This window comes from Abrus precatorius, unplaced genomic scaffold (genome assembly GCF_003935025.1).
Source record: "Abrus precatorius isolate BTA unplaced genomic scaffold, Abrus_2018 Scaffold9, whole genome shotgun sequence".
Lineage (NCBI taxonomy): Eukaryota > Viridiplantae > Streptophyta > Magnoliopsida > Fabales > Fabaceae > Abrus > Abrus precatorius.
Window position 1 is genome coordinate 33,244,025 of NW_020874439.1, and position 22,436 is coordinate 33,266,460.

The following is a 22,436-nucleotide window of genomic DNA, read 5'->3' on the forward strand; positions in this document are numbered from 1 at the left end:
ATAATAAAAGCCCATTATCCCAGCATGCTCACATCATGCAAGTCAAATATGCCATTAAAGCAATATTCTTAAATAATTAACCATTTCTCATCGTTGTTATGACTTTCTTGCCCACAATATTACACTCTACAAATGCACATCTCCAATTTGATCCATTTAGTGAATATGATAAGTATGAGATTTTATAACAACACAATATGATCAAAGTAACATAAACAGCCATCTTATTTTACGTTTGTTTTACATTAAGACAACAAATTAGATAAAATAAGTCTATAAAATAGACTTCATATACCATTAATTAAACTGATACTACAAATTCTTATCGAATCTACCAAGCGCGCGGACTCTCAATGATAAAATTGCACATAGCATATGATGATCCATGGAATAGTCGCTTGCATCAGAAAATTCTGTAGGTTAAATATTTGCTGAACTAAAAGTCCTTCTGCTGATCAGAATAAGGTGGTTTGTTTTCTTCTTTTTCTAAACAGTATCTCATATCAGTTTCCTAATTAACGATCCTAATGTTTTGATACAGTGCTTTGTGAGGTGGGAATTGAGTATGCAATACAATAAATAAATCACTGCCCGTCTTAAGCAAATTTGTCCTGCACCACACATAGAGATATACGGTTACTTATGTAATAAGTAATGCTGTCATTTGCCTCAAGGAATTAACATCAAATATTACTCCTGCCATTTACTTACTTTTATTACCCTTCATCTACCAAGTTATAATTTCTCCCTTTACATTTCCAAGTTTTATTGGGTGTCTTAAGGAGCCATATCATTTTTGTTGGCCAGGGGAGGGGCATTTGAACCAATTAGTGCAAAACCAGGGTTTTATTTGACCAAATTACACAAACTTAACCCGACTAATATGGCTAATTGACATTGTTTAATTCTCATTTCAAGAAACTTGGTCATTTGAAAACCTACAAGCTACAAAAAAACACCCCCCTGGCTAGGACATATGCTATACAGATAACTTTTTAACCTTGGCCAAGGATTATTAATCTCTTCTGCTAATCAAGGAACATCATAGATATACTTCATTCATCGTTAAATTCGGTCCATGATTGTAGGATCCAATCACAATGCTTTCAATCAAAAGAGTTGCAATAAAGACACTACAAATTAAGAATGACAGAATAACACCAATTTAGAATCAAAGAGAAGCCCCGTGCTCAACATCAACCACAATTGTTTCAGTCAATACAAATTATTGTTCCTTTGCATCCACTTCTTCATAACACCACAAAAGAAACACAAAAAAATGTTAATTATTTGGCTTATCTTATTTATCTCCATCAGTATAGTCGTTGTCTAGAAAAAATTAAACTACTAATACAAAACATGTAAGTCGATTTTAATAGTATCGTGCATCATACTAATAATAATATAATGCATCTATGGTATATATCCATTTTCCATGTCAATGGAATTATCATATATTATAATGCATCGTACTATTAACATAAACATGCAAAGACTATATTAATATTTTAATGACCGCTAGACAAATATTGTATCATATATGGAAAAAAAATACTTAATTTTTTCAGTTAATATATGACTCTCTTTTTTACAATAAAAGCATTATGAAGGGTTAAAGATCCGTTAACATCAAATGTAAAACTTAAATACTTACACCTTTTAATAACTTTTCATAAAATGCAAAATGAATTCAACTATTGAATCATCTTACATTGTTTTTATAAACATGCATATCAAAGTTCACACAATTTGAACCTTAGTAAGTAAACTATCCAAAATTTGATATTTACTTATATTTTAAAAATATATTACCTGTTAAAATAAAGTAATATGATGAAATATATATTCATTTTATTTTTGCATGGAATTTTATAAAAATAATCTACTTGATAAGAATATTCAAATCAATGATTAAATTGGTCAATCTTGCATTTTATAAAAAGTTATTAAAAGAAGTACGTGCCCAATTTTGATGATTGGTGTCAAAGGATCCTATCTCTTCGTTAAAAGTTCACAAACATCCATACAAGGAAAAATAACAAGGAGCCAAGTGCAAGATGGAATCAGCATTACCACATTGATGAAAGATGATAGAACTCGCATTAAAATTTCTCAGTTTCAAGATCATCCAAAACAAAAGAAAATGGGAATTGAGTGTAAAATAGGTGACTGAATTGATTAAGAAAGCAAGTGAACTAATGTATTAAAAGGAATAGCTTAGGAGCCCGTGATGCTGACCAGCCTTGATTCAGTATCCAACAATTCAAAATTCGGTGGACTCAATGTCTACTACCCCTCCCATACTTTTCGTGTCTATTGACACCTATTATCTCAAATAAAAAATTGATAATAAAGATGTTGGCTAGATGATTTCTAGGCACCAGTGATACAAACCAAAGGCCAAAACCACAACAGCATCCACCATAGGGTCAAAACTTAATAATTGTCGAATTCCTACAATAAGAGTTTTGGTTCTTACTTCACTTTCACCTATCCTTTTTCTTCTTAATTCTCTCTCCCAATAACATTACAACTTTCATTTTTCTTTGTTCTATTCCTATCTCTTGTTTACACACCCTAAGGTGTATATATCGATGTGTAACAACCATTATTCTTATTCTTCATATAATACTAAAAAGTTGACCCCATAAAACGTAGAAGTCTAAAACAAGGGGAAGTTACACCCAGACAGCCTTGTTTGGCACCATATAGATGAAGAAAATAATGTTAACCGAGTTCAACCAGCATGGTCTACTCTAAAGTCTAAACAGCATGCGAGATTCAGGGAAGGGGAGATGAACCGACCCTACCACACCTTCCCCTCTCTTGAAGAAAAAGCTAATCCATCGCCCTACTATTAAAGTAGCAAGTGCAAAACTATTCAATGCACTACTGTCCAATTAAATACCATTACTAATCAACACCATGACTTTCCAGCAATTTCCTCTACTGCATGAAATACTAACTAGGCAATTAAAGAGACAAACAACAACGTACGCTTACCATAAATTCCTGAACATAGCTCCACTCTTATTCCCGAACCATTTCAAGCCTACACACAATCACAACTGAACTCTTCTACCAAAAAAAAAAGCAGATGGATTAGACAGAACAGAAACAAACTAGTACAACAAAATAACTTGATAACATCTACTCGAGTCTCTTAGAAGCAAACAAAATGAACAGGGAAAAAAAAAACCAAAAAGGCTAACCTTGCTAGCAAGATATTCTTACAAGAAAACCGTCAGAAATTAACATACTGCACAAGTACTACTACAAGTCAGTGAGATGAAAGATATGATTGAAACTTTTATCTCTCAGAAAGACGGAGGAGGACGAGGTGGGGGTCCCCAAAACACATCATGAGGCATATTCTGACCATTGTGCAGCAAATTCGGAGGCAAATTATACATAGGCATTGAAACCTGTTCGCCCAAACCTTGAGAACCCGGAGTTGCTGAACTAACACCCGGTTGCTGTTGTTGCACTTGCATTTCTTCCTCACCTTGTTCATCCTCCAATGGCAACCTCTCATAAGTAGCATTTGCAAAAGTAGCAGCAATCACCATCACAGGCCCCGAAGCAACCAACGAACCCGCCACGGCGCCGCCAACGACCTGTCCCTGACCACCGGCTAAATACACGGTGAGTCCGGTGGCACCAGGAGGAGAAGGAGAAGGCAAGAACGCGCCAGAGAGAGAGAGTATCTCGAACCTTCCATGAAGGGTTATAATTCCACCGGGTGCAGCCGGTTGCCGGAGAGTGACGTTGGTGACAATGCCACTCCCACTAAGCACCGACACGCCACGGTGGCGACGGTTAGCGAAGGCGGCGATGCTCTCCACCACGTCACTCCCGGTGGTGATTTCCAACACGTGGCTTCGTAGCGCGTTTGGGCTTTCCTTGGTGATAACAATGGGTGGCTTGGGCTTGTTCTTGGACCCTGGTGGCCTGCCACGTGGCCTTCTCCCGCTGCTCCCCGGTTCCGCCCCATCGTGGCTTCCTGGGTTCTGCTCTTCCCCGTTGTCCCTGCTTTCCTCGTCCTCGGTCGTGTTGGTGTTGGCGTTTGTGTTGCTGTTGCTACTGTTAGTTGGAGTTGTGTTCACGTTGTTGTTGGTGTTGTTTTCCATCAACTCTTGCTCTCTTCTCATTCCCACATTCCCAGCCCACCAACGATTCGCCATCTTTGATTCAAACGATCTCAACACCTTACTTGTCAGTTAAATATTCAGATCTCTAAAGCTGAATCCCAAAATCAAACCCAAAACCTTATCAAAGCTTGGTAAGTGCATCAAACACATGAGTTTTGCATGTAAACCCTAACCACACTACCCAAAATAAATAGAAGCAAGCACAAGACCCAAAACACACATACACACAGTGTAGACAATCCCTTGTGGTGCTAAAATTTCACAACAACAGTGTGTTTTTGGGGGGTGTTGCTTAGAGTAGAAAGGGTGTAATACTATAATATGGAGTTGTAATTGTACCTGGATGTATGGCACTAAAAGGGTCAGATTAGTACGGGGCATAAAATGGAAACAGTAATAGCAAGTACCTTCTTCAGGACTAGACTAGAGGGTCCCCCAGTTTTTTTTTTTTTTTTTTGTGTTTATAGCGGTTTTATGGAAGCGGTTTTGGGTTGTGTTTCCCGGTAACCGGTAAGCGGTGTGTTCAAAGTTTTCAACTTCCCAAGTAAACAGAGGTGCATCCACTTGTTGGTGTGGTGTCACCTACTCACACACCTACGTTCAAAACAAGATCACAGGGAGAGAGGGAGAGAGAGAGAGAGAGAACAAGTTGCTAAAATGGGTTGATGACTGCATTTACTGTTCTGCCCTCGTTCCTCTTTGATTGTGGCTTGGTTCATTGGTCTGGTCAGAACTGGGGGGCGTAGTGGGGTGGCTCGAGCGCCGCGTGGGGCTTGTGAAGTTGTGGATTAACTCTTTCACTTCCCCAATAGTTGCAGCTTTGAGTTTGCATTATACTTGCATCACTCCAAACCAAATCTATCATTTTCTTAGTTTCTTTACAATATTTCATAAATATGACGAAATTTCATATCTATTTTTCAAAACAATATTTGTAAATGTAAAAGGGTGTTACTGTGTTAGCTTTTTAATGTGAGAATGTTAGTGTTTAATTTGTTGACTGTTGACCAGTATTTTCGGAGTATTGATTAAAAATAAATGTAAAGTAGTATTTTTAAAATATTTATTGGGAAATAGAATAGACAATTAATGTTTATTATTAAAATATTTAGTTTAAAAAATGTAAATTACGGTTTATGGAAAATGACAAATCTATTCAATGATTTCACATATTGAATAAAAACCTTTTTCTACTGTGTTATTTGACTCATAATAAAAAAATTATACATAATATTTTTATAAAATTTCATTGATTATATTAAATGTTATATTTCAAAAAAATATTATTTACTATTCTTTGTTATATGTTTAAAAGTAGATATTAAAAAAATCGAAATAAGAATTCAGAACGTTTATCGATCTTAAGGATTCAACTCAAAACGCTCTTCTCCTTCTTGACCAGTGTAATGGAGTATTTTAAATAATATTTTTTTTTCAAAGCAAGTAAATAGTTAACAATAATTAATATGATTATTACTAGGAAGTTTAAAGATTTAATGTGCTTTCATATGTATCACACTCAAGAGTTGAAAGAGTGTTATCAGCAATTTCTTTTCCCCGATAAAAAACAATAGATTAGACTTATCTCTTCTAGTAGATTTTTGTATACTGCAATTTTTTATAATTATATTTTAAGGAGACTAATAGATATTACGTTATATTTTACTTTAATATATATTATTCTTTTAAAATAATTATTTTAAACTATCAGTAGTAATAGTGGCTAGTTTTAACTTTATACTATAGAACAATAAAGAACTAAAAAATAGGATTGAGTTAAAAATAAAAATGATGGATGATAACCAAAAGCAACAAAATAGTAAAAAAGTAATGACTATAAATAAAACCTAATAAATCAATAAGGGAAAAGAACAGTAACTGGAAAGTTATTAAACCCTGTAATTTATTTCTAGTAAACTTACTTCTTTTATACAATCAAACATATTTTCAATAATAAGATTAATGTTATCTTACGTTAACCAAATAAAAAAAATCATTGAAAACTAAGTCTTTTCTAAGAGCCGCCATGGTAAACTCAACAAACAAACAGTGGAGAGTGGTGTTATGTGGGGAGACCATGCCATACAGACCATGCTCGGGCACCTCGTGGGAGGGCTTTCTTCATTATTGGACTTGTATATATATTAAGATAAAATAATAGTCAAATTATATCAGCATTTTGTTTGCTATACTCGAAACTTTTATGTTTGCATTGATAAAAAAAAAGAAGAAAAAAAAAGGGAAACAACGAAAGAATTATGCATGAAATAAGCAAGATATTGGATTTCTAAAATAAAATACATCAAGACACCAAGAATATTTTAGAAAATGTTAACTCTCTTTTCAACAACTTTCTTAAATATTTAATAAAAGTAGATGTACCAATAATCTGTGAGCATGAAGTATAACTAATCTTATTCATTTTCTTTCCAGGAAATTGGAATTCTAACCTTTGATTTATTAAATATGAAATATTGTCTTTGTCTAAATTAAATTTTTACAAGTTAACATTTATATTTATAATATATCATCCCACAGTCAAAATTGACACATAAATATAATTTAAAAACCATCTAAAAATTAAAAAGATATACATACATTTAATATAAGATATAGTATATTAAAATTAAATTAAATTTTCTCTCAGAAGTATTAAAATTGATTTGAAAAGGGTTAATAAAATAAAAAGTGTGTAGATGGAGAAGAAAGGGAAAAGAAGTTGTGATGATCGCAATAATAGAAAAGTATGGAAAGAGTGATGAAGGGAGGATGGGCGAGAGTGGGGTAACGTGCTGATGCGGCAGTGGGACACATCACTGTCTACACAACACGACAAAAGTACGAATATCAATGTCTGCAACTTCACCGCCAAATATTATTGCCTCCTTCTCGTCTTAAAGTTTAAAAAAACAATTATCATTAATTTAAATAATTTGATTTGAATGTATTAATATTAATTATTATATTATTAAAATATGCCAATTTTCATGATAATCAACATTTTATATAAATTAATCATCTTATCTTATGATAGAAATAGTAACGTGTTATTTATTTGTTAATAGTAATGTAATATATATAGTAAGAATGAGTTGTGAAGCTCTCTCTTGACATATTATTATTTTGAAAATAGTTTGAATTATTATTTACATAAGTTATAACATTATTTAAAAAAGATAAAGAAAAGGGTTAGTTTAATATACTAAGATAATGTGTAATATATTAAATAGGGGATGGATAAGTGAAGCCATTTAAAGAAAAAGGGTTGAATTAAGTAAGTGAGAATAGAATGAAGTGACGATAAGATTCCACTTTTATTAAAGGTAACAATGTATGAGTTTTACATTTTTTTGGGGTCAACAATATGGTTTTACGTTAAATAAAATGAGAAACTCCCTACGAATTTGTGAAGGCTCCATTTTTCACTTTATTCTTTACCTTCTAAATGCAATCTCAAGGAAAACGCTTCTTTCACGATATTCGTATATTAAACAAGGCAGTATCGGCGTAAAAAAAAGGTTGTACATACTCCAAAAATACTAAAAATTAAATTTTTTAAATTAAAATAAATTTCATATATATTATTTTCACAAACATATATATATATATATATATATATAATGATAATTACGAGTCGTATAATTATATAAATAATTAAAATTAAAATTATTTTAAAGTTATGTAGTCACCTTAAAAAATCATGCAAAATTTTTAAATCATTATATAAGTTTGATATTTTAGTCATAAAAAAATTTAATAATTAAATTTTATTTACAATCTTAAATAAAAAGAGCATTTAATTTATATAAGATAGGTATCAAATTATAGTATATGTTCGTTAAATTACAAGTTTTTTTTTTTTTTATCACGAGACAAGTAGAAATAATATAAGTAAAAAAAAACCTCTCATTCTAAGTATTTAACATAATTATGGTTATTAAAACTTAAATTTTAGATCATAAATATAAAATAATTTACTATTAATTGATCTACTTATTAAATGATTTATTATTTAAACTATGAATTATTTTAACTTTATAATAAATATATATTTCTCACTAGAAAGAATATGAGATTTTCAAATCTAAATTATATAATGTAAACAATAAAAACTAAAACAATCAATTCTCAACAGATAACTCAAAAAAAATTATAATAATCAAATATTTTCTGGTAAGTCATTCTATGAATACACACACTTGGTTTAGTTTCTAACTTTCAATCCAATTTTGTATGTGCTCTCAAATCGCCACTGCTTTTTTTCTCCTGAGAATGGGATCATTACTAGCAATACTCTGAGTGATACCACTTTTGCTATGGCTGTGACCGACTTCAGAAAAAAAAGTGAGAATGGAACCAAGAAAGGAGTTGGAATAAATAGCTATTCCAAGAAAGTAGATGCTTGCCCAAAAGAAAAAAATAAAAATTGATGATGGGATGGAATGCAGGAAACGAAAAATTATGTGATGATTTTCGTCATGAAAAATCCATATAAATGCATAAAATAAAATAATTAGTATATTATAATAAAGGCTTAAAAAATGTTACAGCATATCTAAATTTAATTTTCCAGGCAACCTATTTTTTAAGATTCTATTTAAAATATAATTATAAATAATTTACACACAATTTGAAAATATAGCCTCATAGTATAGCTTTAATTTGAACAAATATATGTACATTTTTAAATAAGCTGAATTAAATATTTACTTCGTATACAAATTTTCTCTTTAGGAGCACAGAATGGGTGAGCTTCTTTAGATTCTCTAGCAAATAGCATGGAGTGACTGGTACTGTCTTCATCTATGCCATCCAATTCTCGTGTTTTGGTCACAGGTCGATGATCACTTCATCACAAATTTACAAAGAAATGCAGACATGTAAGTTTGTTCATCCACTGTTATCTTATCTCCATTCAGACGTCAACTTCTCTATTTGTTTTAAATTAGCTATATTTGTTATTTTTTATCGAAGCATTATTTTTGAAATAATTAGTTTGCAATTTTAATTATATAATAATTAATGATTAAATGATGGAAGGGGTAAAATCAATATATTTCAAATTTTTTATACATCTTAAGCTTTTGATATTCGTCATTGTATAAGTTATTGCTTTGGTATAGGATAATGAATCTCCAGTAGATATTTATATTGATTATTTTGACTTGAATTTATACTGAAATATGTTGTAATTTTTCCCTTGCTCATCTACGAGGTGAAGAATACCAACCAATTATAGAAATAGAACACAAATGTTTTATTTGCAAAAATATCATAAAAAGTAAAACAATAATATTATGATAACGTTTTTTTAATAATAAATACGAAAAAGTGGTATGAGGCACACTTGTTCAAGGAAGCAAAACTCATAGTGGTGGCCAAAATTCAAATATGACCAAATTCTCGAAAGCTAGTAAGCAAAGGGATAACTACTCTCAAGATATTAGCACCTATGAAAGTAACACAAACATCGTTATCAGAGATGGATTCAGGGGGTAAAGATGGCATATGACCTTTCCATTTCAGATTGAACATTTTTTTTCCAATTCTGGATAGGTTGAAACCAGGTGAGAAACTTCCACAATAGAGATGAATTATATATATATATATATATATATATATATATATATATATATATATAATTGTGCATATTTATAAATTAGCATAATTAGTGCATAGTTTTTTTTTAATATATGAATTGTGAAGGAGGTGATATTTATTTTGATAGTACATGTTGAAAAAAACTACTCTAGAGTAATTAACCAAAAATATATTTACTACACACCTAATAATATAACATGTATATTAAAATTTACTTATTTTCGACCTTCCAATTCACGTAGTTTCTAGATATCATTATCCATTTTCACGATATAAAAAATGATCTAAGAGGATAAACATAGGAGCTGATGATTTTCAATGTATGATTATGGCACGAATAGCAGTTGAAGGAAAACTTGATTGATCAGTTTAGATTTTCTTTAAGAACACGGTAGATTTGGTAGGAATGACTTATGGGTTAGAGTTTGAACTTTGAAATTAGATCAAACACTTAGTCAAATAACTTGAGCTTATGCTTAATAAGGTGGATAACCTGATCTTGTTGGTCAACCGCTGAAGGATTTGATTTTAAAAATTAGTATTCTTATAACCAATCCTATTCCTTTATATATTGTTAATTAATTAATAAAGTAAACTAAGTGCTTATTTTTACATCATTAACTATAAAGTTAATGAGTGTTTTAGTTTGCACGGTACTTGTAGAACAGATAAAGCCTCTTTAAGTTTCAAAATTTCAAGTTTAGGAATTCTGAATTGCTTACATAATATGAATGTAAGGGTAAATTTTCATAGTTATTTTGTGAATAAACATTATTTAATATTAAAATAATAATTATATTATTCAATAATAATGATAGTGGAAATTAATATATAATAGTTAATTATGATAGATATATGTTATTGATTTTTTTTATGAAAATGACTTGTAATTATTTAAGCTATTTATTTAGTATCTGACCAAGGATATTTTTTACTCTCATCTAATATAACTATAAAAGTCGTTTTTGATTAAATAATTTTTGCATGGCATTATGAAAAACTCCTAAAACTTTCCTCCGACTATACTATAGTTTACATCATTATATGATTAAAGTTGTATTATCTAAATTTAAAATATAATCTACCAGTCAACATCAATGATGTTCTTTTATTGAAGAAATAAAAATGGTGTGATATCTTATCTTGCAAAGAAATAAAAACCGGTGTGATGATGTCATAAGTTTCACAATGAATAACATAGAAGCTCAACGTGAAATTTTAAGTCACAAGATTTTCATTTAATAGATTAATGTTTTGGATTAAGTTTGCAGTTCATGATTTGGTTCTCTTTATGTTGATTCTCCTCTCATTTATGTGATTAAGATAACAATTATCGAGAGTTAAGTTCTTAATGAAAGGATTAACTATAAGAGCTTATGCATATGAGAAGAGTTTAATTAAAATATAATAAACTTCTTACTTAATTCAATGTAGAACTCAATAAATTATATTTGTTTATTTTAACAATGATCATTCATTTAGTGTTATCTGTAAATTTATCTAGTAAATTTCTTATACACGGTACAAATATTATTAAATTTAAATAAAACTTAAAAAAATAAATTATATATTATATAAATATCTGCATAATTATAGAAAATTCACGATCTTATCGTAAAATTTAATAACAAATCAATGTCCTTATCTTATTTTTCCAACTTTGTAATCTCTTATAACTAGATAATTTTCTTTTAATTCTTCAGCTATTCCTCTCGCTTTTAACTTTGTCCCTCTTCTGTTTTTCATTATTATTATTATTATTATCTGCACCGTTAAGCCTCAACTTGATAATGAATACGAGGGATATCTTTGTTTGGCAAAATTACGGAATAAATTAGCTAAAAGCTTAAAAGTTAACTCAAAGTTAATAAATTAATAATTAAACTAAAAGCATGTAAGTAAGCTTAAAATTTGATAAATATATATTTTTTAAAAAAGCTATTACCCTTTGTACTTTAATTTTTCAAATAATTTACCACCTTTTTCTTTTAAGTTTTCTTAAGAAGGTAAAAATTTCTAAAAACTATGCATTTACACTTCTTCAAAGTTTAATACTACTATATTTGGTATATAAGATATTGAATAAAATCTGATTAAATTTCGATGGGTATGAGTATAATTTTCTTTATATATATATAAAAAGCCGAACAATATCCATACTCACGGGAGCACAGGGAATCAACATCACTTGAAGTTGTGAAATTCAATGCACAGAGATTTCACTACATGATGTATGATTAAAAGTTCTTTGTACTTTAGCATAACATTGATTATTATTAGCTAGAGGCTCCATGTGAATTTGGAATCGAATTTGTTGGAAGCTCTGCATTCGATTCAGTTCATGCCAGATGATGCAATAATGTTACAAAGCACAACACAGTGGCACTTGGCATTCGTTAAATAATAGATAGGTAAGATTTGAGAGAAACGTATAAGGTGGTCCAACACCACCGATAATCTCAATGATAACTGATGAATATAACAATGCAAGAATTTATATATATTAAAATAATTTATTGACCAATTAAAATTACTAGATTATGGATGGTCCAAAACTTAAAGTGGTCACCATAACAACCCTGAATTCAGTGTTGCACCTTGTACATATCCATAATACAGAAAATTAAAGGACAAAACTAAGGTGATGTTTTTCGGTCTAAATTAAAGTTTTACCTAAGTAATTTCCAATGATATTAAATATAAATATTTTATTAAAACAACACCTAAGTTTTGTCCAAAATTGAAATGACAAATTTGCTTTAAGAAATCATGCTGGGTTGAAATCCATTGGCAGTGAATCCTCCATCAACTGAAACAATCTGCCCAGTGATGTAGGACGCCGCTGGCAGGCAGAGGAAAGTGACCAAGGATGACACTTCATGTGTTTCTGCAATTCGCTTTATTGGTGTTCGAGATAATACCTCATTCACAAACTCTTTTTTAGCAAGCATCTGTTAGAAAAGTAAACAATTAGCAACCCAAGTTATGAAGATAATGTTGTCATTTGAAGATTAATAATACACATTATAGTGCTGACATAATTATATGTACAAGTACAATTAATCAGCACTTAGAATTCATACAATTTTTTTATAGTAACAAGTATAATCATCTGATTAATCAACAAAAACTATTAACTACAATAATAAGATATTCGTAAAATATCCAGAAACACTGTCCTTAACTAGATCCACTCAACAGTAGTACTGAAGCACATTATTTTGGTAACATTTTCACAAAGAAACCTAAGTAAAATTAGATGGGTCGGGCCAATATTTTGTGTATCATGTGTACATTTATAACATTATGGTTCCATTAAGCTCCACAGCCCTTCTTCACATTAACCCTCCACGTGTGTTGCGCGTTCTGTCATGGGCCTGCCATTCTCTTGTGGGTAGTTGGGTCTATAGACTATTTAGATTTTTCTTTTCAATAATAAAAGTATGGACATTGGTTAAGAAATTAGAAGTGAAAGCCTTTTATGATAAATTGTGTTAGATTGCGTTTGAAATCACAGAGAGGTGCATTTATTATATTTTCTAACAAATCTTTTACTTTTAATTTCTTAACCAATGCTCTAAGAGCAACAAGTATTAAGAGTCATAAAGACTGATGGACACATCTGAATGCTACTACACTTCTGATCCTTAAAAGGAGCATGTGTGTAAGAACGTCAAAGCAAATATTATGTTTGATATCCTAAAATATGGTATGAAGACTGGAGGGATGAACGTAGTGACAGCACCAACAAAAATAGAATACTATCTGCCGCAGAATTTACTATTGACCAATCAGTTCACTGCTCATATACAACTCAAAAAATTTTAATTTGTCAACATAATTACCCAATCTTCATAAAGAAAAGACTATTAGTCCTTGGAACAGATAATAAGAGGGTAAGAGCATTACAGGTTCCGCAAGTGGCGTTTTGGTATACCAGGGTGCAACACAGTTACTTCTTATGTTGTCTTTGGCCCATTCACAAGCAAGATATTTGGTAAGGTGATTGATTGCAGCTGACGAAAATGGCAATGTTAAATCTGTTTTGTCAATATATTTGAAAATAGTTTGTAATCTATCATGTAAGAACCAGAGATGACAGTTATACATCAAGTCACCTTTAGTTGCTGCATAAATGGTTCCAGAACCTACGCTTGTCAGACTTGCAACAGAGGAAATGAAGACGATGCTTCCATTTCCAGATGCTTTAAGAAGAGAGTATGTAAGTTGGCTCAGATGGTATGCAGAGTCCAAGTTGGTTGTCATCAATTTTGAATATTCTTCAGCTGTATACTCAATTGTTGGCTTCCGCACATTTGTTCCGACATTATTTACCTAAGCTCAAAAGAGCATCAAAGAAACAAAATTTATCATGAGCTGAAGTCATGCTCATGCGAGAAACAAGTCTATGAATTTGAACATTTTTAATAATAACAGTTTTTTATGCTAACATCATCAAATAATCACAAATAGCAAAGTTATATATATCATGTTTTCAATTATTAATTATATTGTGCAGATATTAATGCTGCCCTTCTGAGTGTATCTCCAGCAACACTAAGACAGAATTAATTGGGAAAATTGCATTAAGTAATCAGTAAACACCAACCACTTGGAAATTAAGTGCATGAAACATGGAAAAAGGATGAACAACAAACATGGCTTTAGCATCTTAAATTTCTTCTGTTATTTAGTGTTTATCCACAAATGTTATTAGTTATTAGTTATTACAATACATGATAGTATCATACAGCAATACACAGCATAATGAAACCCTGTTTGACTTATAATACGTGAGATCGATCTCTAATATATACCATAACCAATGATCCCAGCATAAAATTAACGAGTCATCAACAGAGTTGAACACAAAGGTTATCCTGCACACTATCCTGAACACAGGCAGAGGTAGGTGGCAAGGTACAAGAGCTCCTACTTTTTAAAAAAAAATTAGCATAGTAAACAAATTAGTAAGTAGTCCATATCAATTTCATTGATTTAAAAAGCATTACCGTGGGATAAGTCATATTATAAATACAAGAAATTCTAGCTTTTTTCCACTTTTCCATATGCACACTCTCCCAGCAACATTACATTCTCCTACAAATTGCTGCTATTTCAACCGCTCTATGAGATTTATTTTCTAAATTTTCACGTCAAAAGTGAATTAGGAATAAAAAAAATGTGCCATTCAAATATCAACATTATATTTTTACACTTCTTTCCATTACATTTATTTTTCACTCTCCACATTCTTTCCATTCCTCTGTTCTTTCCATACCACATATCGCTTACTGCTCGACAAAGTATAATGTCAAATCTTTTCACTTCACATATAAAGTTCATGTTTGTTTTTCACAAACTATCTTCAAACTTTTGACTCTAAACTATTTTAAACATAAATGCAAAACAAACAATTCCGAAAATAGAAGGAAAAAAAAAAACTCACAAGAATGTTGAGCTTGCCATTGAAGGTAGAAGTCACTTGTTGAATGAGGTTCTCCCTTTGAGGTGGAGAAGAGGCATCACAAACAGACCCAGAAACCGAAAACCCCTTCTTTTTCCACTCCTTCAAGCACGCATTCAGCTCATCTTCATTCCTAGAACAAGTGTACACACTGGCACCAAACTCCGCAAGTTCCTCCACCACAGCGTGCCTGAACAGTGATCCAACACACCATGCAAAAACCGAAACTTTAAGTCGTTTTAAGAGACCCCAGAATCAAGAAAGCCAATTCAATTCATGCAACAAAGAAAAAGGAAAAAAAAAACACGATTTAGCAATGTCTAGCGAGAGAAAGAAAATGAGAAGAGAAAAAAAAAAAGAAGAACCCAATTCCACGTGTTCCTCCAGTAACGAGCGCAGTGGTTCCCTTGAGAGACCATCTCGAACCTGTGCTACTGCTCTCTGAGTTGGACATTGTTGTCTCGGTCACTGTTTTGCTCACACGTTCTTATCTTCAGGTGACCAATACCATGAAGAGTAAAGGATGTGCTTCTTAGCTTTATTCAAAACAGCGTCGTTTTGCAACTGGGCATTTGTTTTTAATTGCTAATGTTATTTTGCTTTTTTATGGGCCCAAATACAATTTTTTCAGTCGCCAGATGGGCCCATTGTGAAATTGTCTGTGCTGTCACTTGTCACTGGTGATGAAGCAGGAGAATAATGAAGCATATTTTTGTTTTTATTAATTTAGAAAAGGACTCACACATGCACAAGAGTGTAATAAAATACGAGTAACAATAAGTCAAAGTGAGATGCATGTTGCCATTTTTATTTAAAAATTATTAATTTTATATATTTCTTTTAAATAAGAGAGTGACATGATTTATGTTTTTCAGGTGCCTATATAATAATTCTGAGCTGAGTTTCAAGTCCCGAACTATATATTTAACTTATCCCTATGAATTTGACTTATACATGTCCATAAGAAATAATAACTTTTTTAACCAATTTCTAGATAGATTGTTTTATATATATAAAGAAGCAACTATTTCTCAAAATTAGTTCATTCTCAAACATGCGAGACATTTAGGAATTTTAATAATGTATGGCGTTCACATTTAGGTAATTAGGCACCTACAAAATAACAAAATTCATCATAATCACGGAGGAAATTTTCATTACAAATTACAATTGCCATCACGTGCATGTAGAGAGTATAGAACCCCTTGTTCTTATCTCCCTTTTGTCCAAAAATAAACTATTAATTTTAAAATAATTCGATTTCTATATGGAACATGATATGACAAGTTGAGTATTAGGTTTCTAGGAAGAGTATAGAGACATTGTAGGAAGGAGAATAAGCTTGTGAAGTGTCATTTGTCAAAACGCCTTTTACAACCAATGAATAGATTAATTATACGACGAAATGTCCGTGTAGTTGTTTTCACTGCCAAAAGCTAGAAACTATCCTAATGCATAGACACACACGTGCTAGGTAGCTACAATTTCAATCTCTAGACTCTTATACTTCAGCAGTATATAGCAATAGTTATAGAAATACTATCACTACTCTGCATACATCGAAGCACCCTAAATAAAGAAATTTTTTTTGCTAAAGCAAGGAGCATATATCAATCTCAATTCTCTTAATAAATACCCGAAAGAAAACAGAAACGCGCACATCATCCCCATGTGATCTCTCTCTGATCAAACACATAAGATAGAGTCACATAACAGGCATTGCCAAAATCAAAATGTTGCATTGATTGATCAAAATCATCCCATGAACCTACTATTTGTCTATTCCAAGTAATTAAACACCAATTTTAGTCATAAAGTGACTAACTTCATCAACGAAGGTTGGTTGCGACTAATTGCGTGAGCAAATTTTTAGGACAAGGAGGATGTTCAAATTGTGAGAGAAGATAATTATTTGAATGAATTTCTAGTTACAACTTGTTCACGGAGTTAGTTTCGTGGCAATGCTTGAATATTCTAGTTTATGGGCCAACCTCTCATTGAAAATATAGAAAATTATTGATGTATATTTACCTAATGATTTAAGTTTTTTAGAATTGTTAAACTTTTTAATAATTATTATAGAAGATAAATAAGCGGTAAGAGAACTTTAACAATTTTTAAATTTTAATTACGTTATATAATTTAACTTTTAAAGAAGTTAAATGTTAGTAAAAGTTGACATGTATTTAGCATAAGATAAGTGAACATGTGCATGATCCACCTTAACTAATGGAAATATTGGTTGATGACACCCAACCCCGAACTTTGTTTTCTTGATTAATCACTCTTTTGTGCCAATGTCATATCACGGTGTGAATCAATATGAATGAAACCAATAAAGGGAAAAAAATGTGAAAAGGGTAGCAGAAATTCCCCCTTGATCATAGACAGCAATGCTTCTGCATTCCTTTACGCAGACTGCAAAGAACATGAAGTCAAAAGCGATATTTCATCAAATTTCCTTACAAAGAAAGGTTGAAAAGAACAGACTATGACGTCCCCGTGTATTCTGGAGGAACGGTCGGTGTCACAATAAGGTGGCTAACACTGTTTTCAAGTAACTAAAGGCACAAGAGTCTCGGGCTTCGAAATATTTGAAAGATAAGAAATAGACATATTTAGGGATAACTATAGCTAACATGGATATAATGTCACACCAAGAGTAAAAACAATGACATGCTAATAAGGCCAATGATGTGATGTCCTTTCGCTCTCTACCAAACTAAATTAATATTTGGTTGTACTATAATTAACATTCAATTTCTGTGTGATTGGTTGGATTTTTGGAAGTGTTAGGAAGGAACATGTGGAAAACAACTGAAGGGTTTGGAATGATGATGTGAAGTGGTAAGTGGGTGAGGATCACTAGTAATGAAATGATCCGTGTAAAAAGATTATTCATAATTTTGTGCAGTCTTATATGCATGTGACTACTGTTAGTTCCCTGGAATATATGTAGCTGAAGTGACTTCTAATTGTCAGTTTCTGTCAGTTCTTCTACCACTTTAATTATTACCTTACAGTTGAACTTTCCTCTTCCTTGATTCCCCTCTAAACTTGAAGTTAGTTGAGAGCCAGAACCACAGGAGAGAAGGAATATATATATCAATAAAAATAAATAAAATATGAATTTTCTTTTCACATGAGAAAGATACAATTTGATTTAGCCCTTCATTATGAAACCCTAGCACACATATTAGAGTTTGTCCAACTTATCACAATGAGATGGTGAAATTTTACATATGTTGAAGAATGTAAAATATTGTTGTATTTTTCATTTGTTAAAGAGATTCCATTCGTCTTGCAACCCTACTAATAATTTTATCATGCTCAAAGAAAGAGAAAAGTGAAACATCTACATGTTCAAGAAAAAAAATAAGGTAGCTAGTAACATGTAACTAGAGATAACATTAGTATTCAAATTAACATCTGATGAAAATAAACCTAAGAATTCTATCCAACGTTTAGTTAGGCGAAGAAGGTTCTTGCCTATTTTCTATGAACCCCTAATAGGAAAGACAAAAAAAAAAGCGCAAGCACTGACATTCCATCACAACTTCTTCTGTTTGTCCTATATACTAAATAACTTTCTGTGGTTTCCCAAGCCTGAGTTCAAGGTCCAAGTCTTCCTTTCCAGGCTTAAGTCCAAGTACAAATTCTGCAGACTGGAAAGTTAGGAGTCTATCATTTGAACATGGCTTGAGGAAGACGGGCAAAGAAGAAATAGAAGTCTTTGGTTTTTTATAACTGAAGGCTTCGTCCCCACATGAATCATCACTCGGTAATTTTTGGCCAAACACTGAACTTTGCCCAACACACAAACTTGTTTCAACATAATCATTACAACCAAAACCTTTCAAACATTCTTCCCTTGCTTTGACTACCCCTTTTGGATCTGAATCAGGAGACCCCATGTGGTGGTGTCCCCAGCCAATTGAAGAAGAAAAAGGAGACATGATAGGTTGACAACAATTTTCTTGGGGGGATATAGTTGAGACTTTGCTTGTTGTTGTAACTGTACAAGCATGGTTAGAGTAAGTATTAAGACAACAATCTAGCAGAGAGAAGTAGTTATTCTCTTCAGAAAATTAAGCACTTGATGACTTACAATCATTTTTGTGATGATGATGATGATGAAGGGCTTCATCATGTGGGGTAAGACTTTGTTTGAGCCTAGCCCTGTCCCTCCTGTGCACATTCATGTGGCCCCCTAGAGCTTGAGCAGACCTAAACTCTCTTTTACAGAAATTACATGAATAAGATCTTGGAGGCCATATACACCCACCAAGTATCCTAGCAGCATCTTCTGCAAAAGCTCTTTCCTCCCATGATGAGTTGTTGTTGTTGCTGGCTCCAAAGGGTTCTTGAATATGTGACTTCAAGATTTGTTTTCTCTTTATCCACATCAAGTACTGAGAATCCTCCATGTTGATCAATATAGCAAGAAAAAACTGTTAGGAGCTAAGTGTGAAAGTAAGAAACAAAGGTGTGGTGGAAGAAGCTTTATATAATGAGAAAAGCAAGCCAGGGAGGGAATTGAATATGAATGGTCTAGCTAGGGTTGCATGTCCTTGTTATTATATTTGAAAGCAACTTAAGAATCTATGAGGGAAGAGAAAAAAGTTAGCTGAAAAGGTCTTGTTATGAGCTCTGTGTCTTGCCTTTAGTACTGAAGCTTTTCTGTTGTTTTTTTTTGCTTGGTTTGCTTGCTACACAGGCTATAGAGGGTCCCATTTATGCAACTGTCTTGCATCATATTTGATTCACACGGATGAAGGAGATAACGGTTATGAGTGTAAGAAAATACTACTAAACTGTTTCTCTGAAGCTTCCACCAAAACCCATATGCTAATACTGTTACACTGTCCAGTGTTCTCATAATAACTTCCACTATGTAGTACGTACATAAAGTAATATCTCATTTAAACTCGTGTCTATTATTTCTGTTCCACTATAGTAACTTCTTTATTTTAGAATGTCATCACCTCTTTAATTGAATAAATTAATAGTACAATATTGCATGTGAGGTGGAAACAAATTAAAGAAAAAAATATTAATGTATAAATACCTGTGTAAAATGAAAGAGGAAAAGTATAATTACTATGATATTCACATCCAAACTGATAAACACTTAAGCTGCTATTTGATATAAGTACTTCTCCCAAGTCCCACCAACAACACATTATTTTTGAGTTATTGTAAGCTCAATTTTTCAGACATATACAATGTATATGACAATTCAAAATGTTGAAATCATTCATTTCTGTCGTCCATGAACAAATGATATATTAAGTAGCTAAGGGTCACCCCCTTATTTGGATTATCTACACACCTTTTCCTTTAGCATTTGTCGCTCAGAAACACCCACAGAATCTTTTAGGCTTTTCCTCCCATATCACGTTAAGCTAACAAGTCAAATTAATGGTGGGTAATGCATTGACTTTCTCTCTGTCTCTCTCACTCACACACACAGATACACGAAATAGCTAACCAAGGCCACTAATATACTGGTTGCAAGGTTAATTTCATTCATTTCTGTACTAATTTAAGAAACACTAATTAAAAATTAGGCCTAATTCAGTGCCCCCCCCCCCCTCTTAAAAAAATAATTTCTTTATTTGTTTTTTTAATGAATTTTTCACCATATATTTTTTTCATTATAAAATTTTAATTCTGTTGATTTTTATGAGGAATTTATTTTAAAAAATTAAAAATGAGGGACTAAATAATAAAATATATATTTTTAAGAAAATGAAATAAATCAAGCATAAAGATTAAACAAAGGAAGCTAGTAAAAGTATTTTTTAAAAATGTTTAGAACATCTGGGTTCTTATATTTGGCACCAATTGGCTTCTTTCAATTAAAATATTCAGTGGTTGTGTTTTCAAACGAATTATGTGTACCATCTGCACACCAAATTGTTATTAACTAATTAACTTCGTTGTCATTAATATATATTTTTTAAAAATGTGTAGTGGACTTTTGTGTGGGGAGGAATATTATTGCTAAGGGCTAATTCTATAATCATTTCATTAATTAGTCTGACTAAATCAGCAAAACAATTACACTCCGAGCCCCACAAACTAATGAATCAAATATATTAGCACCTAATCCTTGTTCTTAAGCAAGAGCAATTGCCTTGTACAAGTGACCAAGTTAGAAAGGATGTGCCTAGCTACCATTTGTGCTGACATAAGGTAATGGAGCTACCTGTGTTTTTATGCCAGTGTTCTTGCACACATGGATCTAGAAGCAAATTAAGATACGACAACCATGATCATTAACTAATATCGAATTGGACACCATCGTAGTTTATTGACTAATTGTTATTCAAAAAGTTTTGATCAATCATGATCTGCAGTTATGATTAAAAAAAAAATAGATGAAAATCCTTGATCATGAAATTATTTTAGCATGGGCATGGCTACCCAATTGCATAGTGCATATCGAGAGTCTGCAAACCGGGACTACTGTGTCATAGACCAATTTATTATGTACTTTCCAAAGAAAATGAAAAGCTAAGTGATGTATGCATGCATTCGACATTTATTGGATGTGATATGACACTTGGTAATCAACCATGCAATGTAATTATATTTTATTAAATTTTTCAAAGTGAGAGAGAGAGAGGAGTAATTGACACAGGAAAGTAGATAATGTCACCTCCAATCCAATTGATGTGAGAAATTTAAATATTACTTTATATGAAAAAGACAAGTGGCGTAAAAGTATTTGATTTTGAATTTTTAATATATTTTATATAGTTTTATACTACTTTTTATTGGTGGTAATATTTTTTTATTATTATTATTTTACATCGTGTGGGTGTGAAAACACTATTTTTCATTAATAAATGAGTCTACGATACTTATTAGTTATTAACAATTAATGTAGCATAAACTAGTAGATAAGTTAACCTTTTAGTCAAAGTGGTGACCAGTGACAATAAAAAAATTTAATTTATATATTTAATTATAGATTATTATATTAATAAGATTATTAATTTATGTAATAATTAATATAAAAAATTATTATATTTAATTTATAATAATTTTTTATTGATTGATCATATAAATGTTTATATTTACCATGCATTAAAATTAATTTTTAATAATAATAACAATAAACGTGAAGAATTCAACTAGATCTTCAACCATGTAACTAACACCCTTGGCTTTATAATAATAGGTCACGAAAAAAATAGTTAAAAAATTGG

At 31.5% G+C, this 22,436-nt stretch overlaps 3 protein-coding genes across 6 annotated transcripts; all 3 read right to left on the bottom strand.

The window, feature by feature from the left end:
- Positions 1-3,317: 3,317 nt before the first annotated feature.
- On the bottom strand, positions 3,318-4,184 carry LOC113851272 (AT-hook motif nuclear-localized protein 15-like). Its single transcript, XM_027481739.1, has one exon. The coding sequence runs from the start codon at positions 4,182-4,184 to the stop codon at positions 3,318-3,320; it is 867 nt and encodes a 288-aa protein (XP_027337540.1).
- An 8,049-nt stretch (positions 4,185-12,233) lies between these two features.
- On the bottom strand, positions 12,234-15,730 carry LOC113851624 (tropinone reductase homolog At5g06060). Of its 4 annotated transcripts, none has more exons than XM_027482160.1 (5): positions 15,585-15,730; positions 15,202-15,409; positions 13,871-14,087; positions 13,662-13,768; positions 12,271-12,703 (listed from the first exon to the last, which is right to left on the bottom strand). In XM_027482160.1, exons 1-5 carry the CDS (start codon positions 15,671-15,673, stop codon positions 12,512-12,514), a joined length of 813 nt encoding a protein of 270 aa, XP_027337961.1. In that variant the 5' UTR covers positions 15,674-15,730; the 3' UTR covers positions 12,271-12,511. The 4 variants fall into 4 exon arrangements, with proteins under 4 accessions (XP_027337963.1, XP_027337961.1, XP_027337960.1 ...); XM_027482161.1 differs by having other exon boundaries at positions 12,471-12,700; positions 13,659-13,768; positions 15,585-15,715; XM_027482162.1 differs by lacking the exon at positions 13,662-13,768 and having other exon boundaries at positions 12,234-12,703; positions 15,585-15,715.
- Positions 15,731-18,797: 3,067 nt separating this feature from the next.
- On the bottom strand, positions 18,798-19,646 carry LOC113851273 (transcriptional regulator SUPERMAN-like). Its single transcript, XM_027481740.1, has 2 exons — positions 19,328-19,646; positions 18,798-19,234 (listed from the first exon to the last, which is right to left on the bottom strand). The coding sequence occupies exons 1-2, from the start codon at positions 19,644-19,646 to the stop codon at positions 18,798-18,800; spliced, it is 756 nt and encodes a 251-aa protein (XP_027337541.1).
- Positions 19,647-22,436: the final 2,790 nt, after the last annotated feature.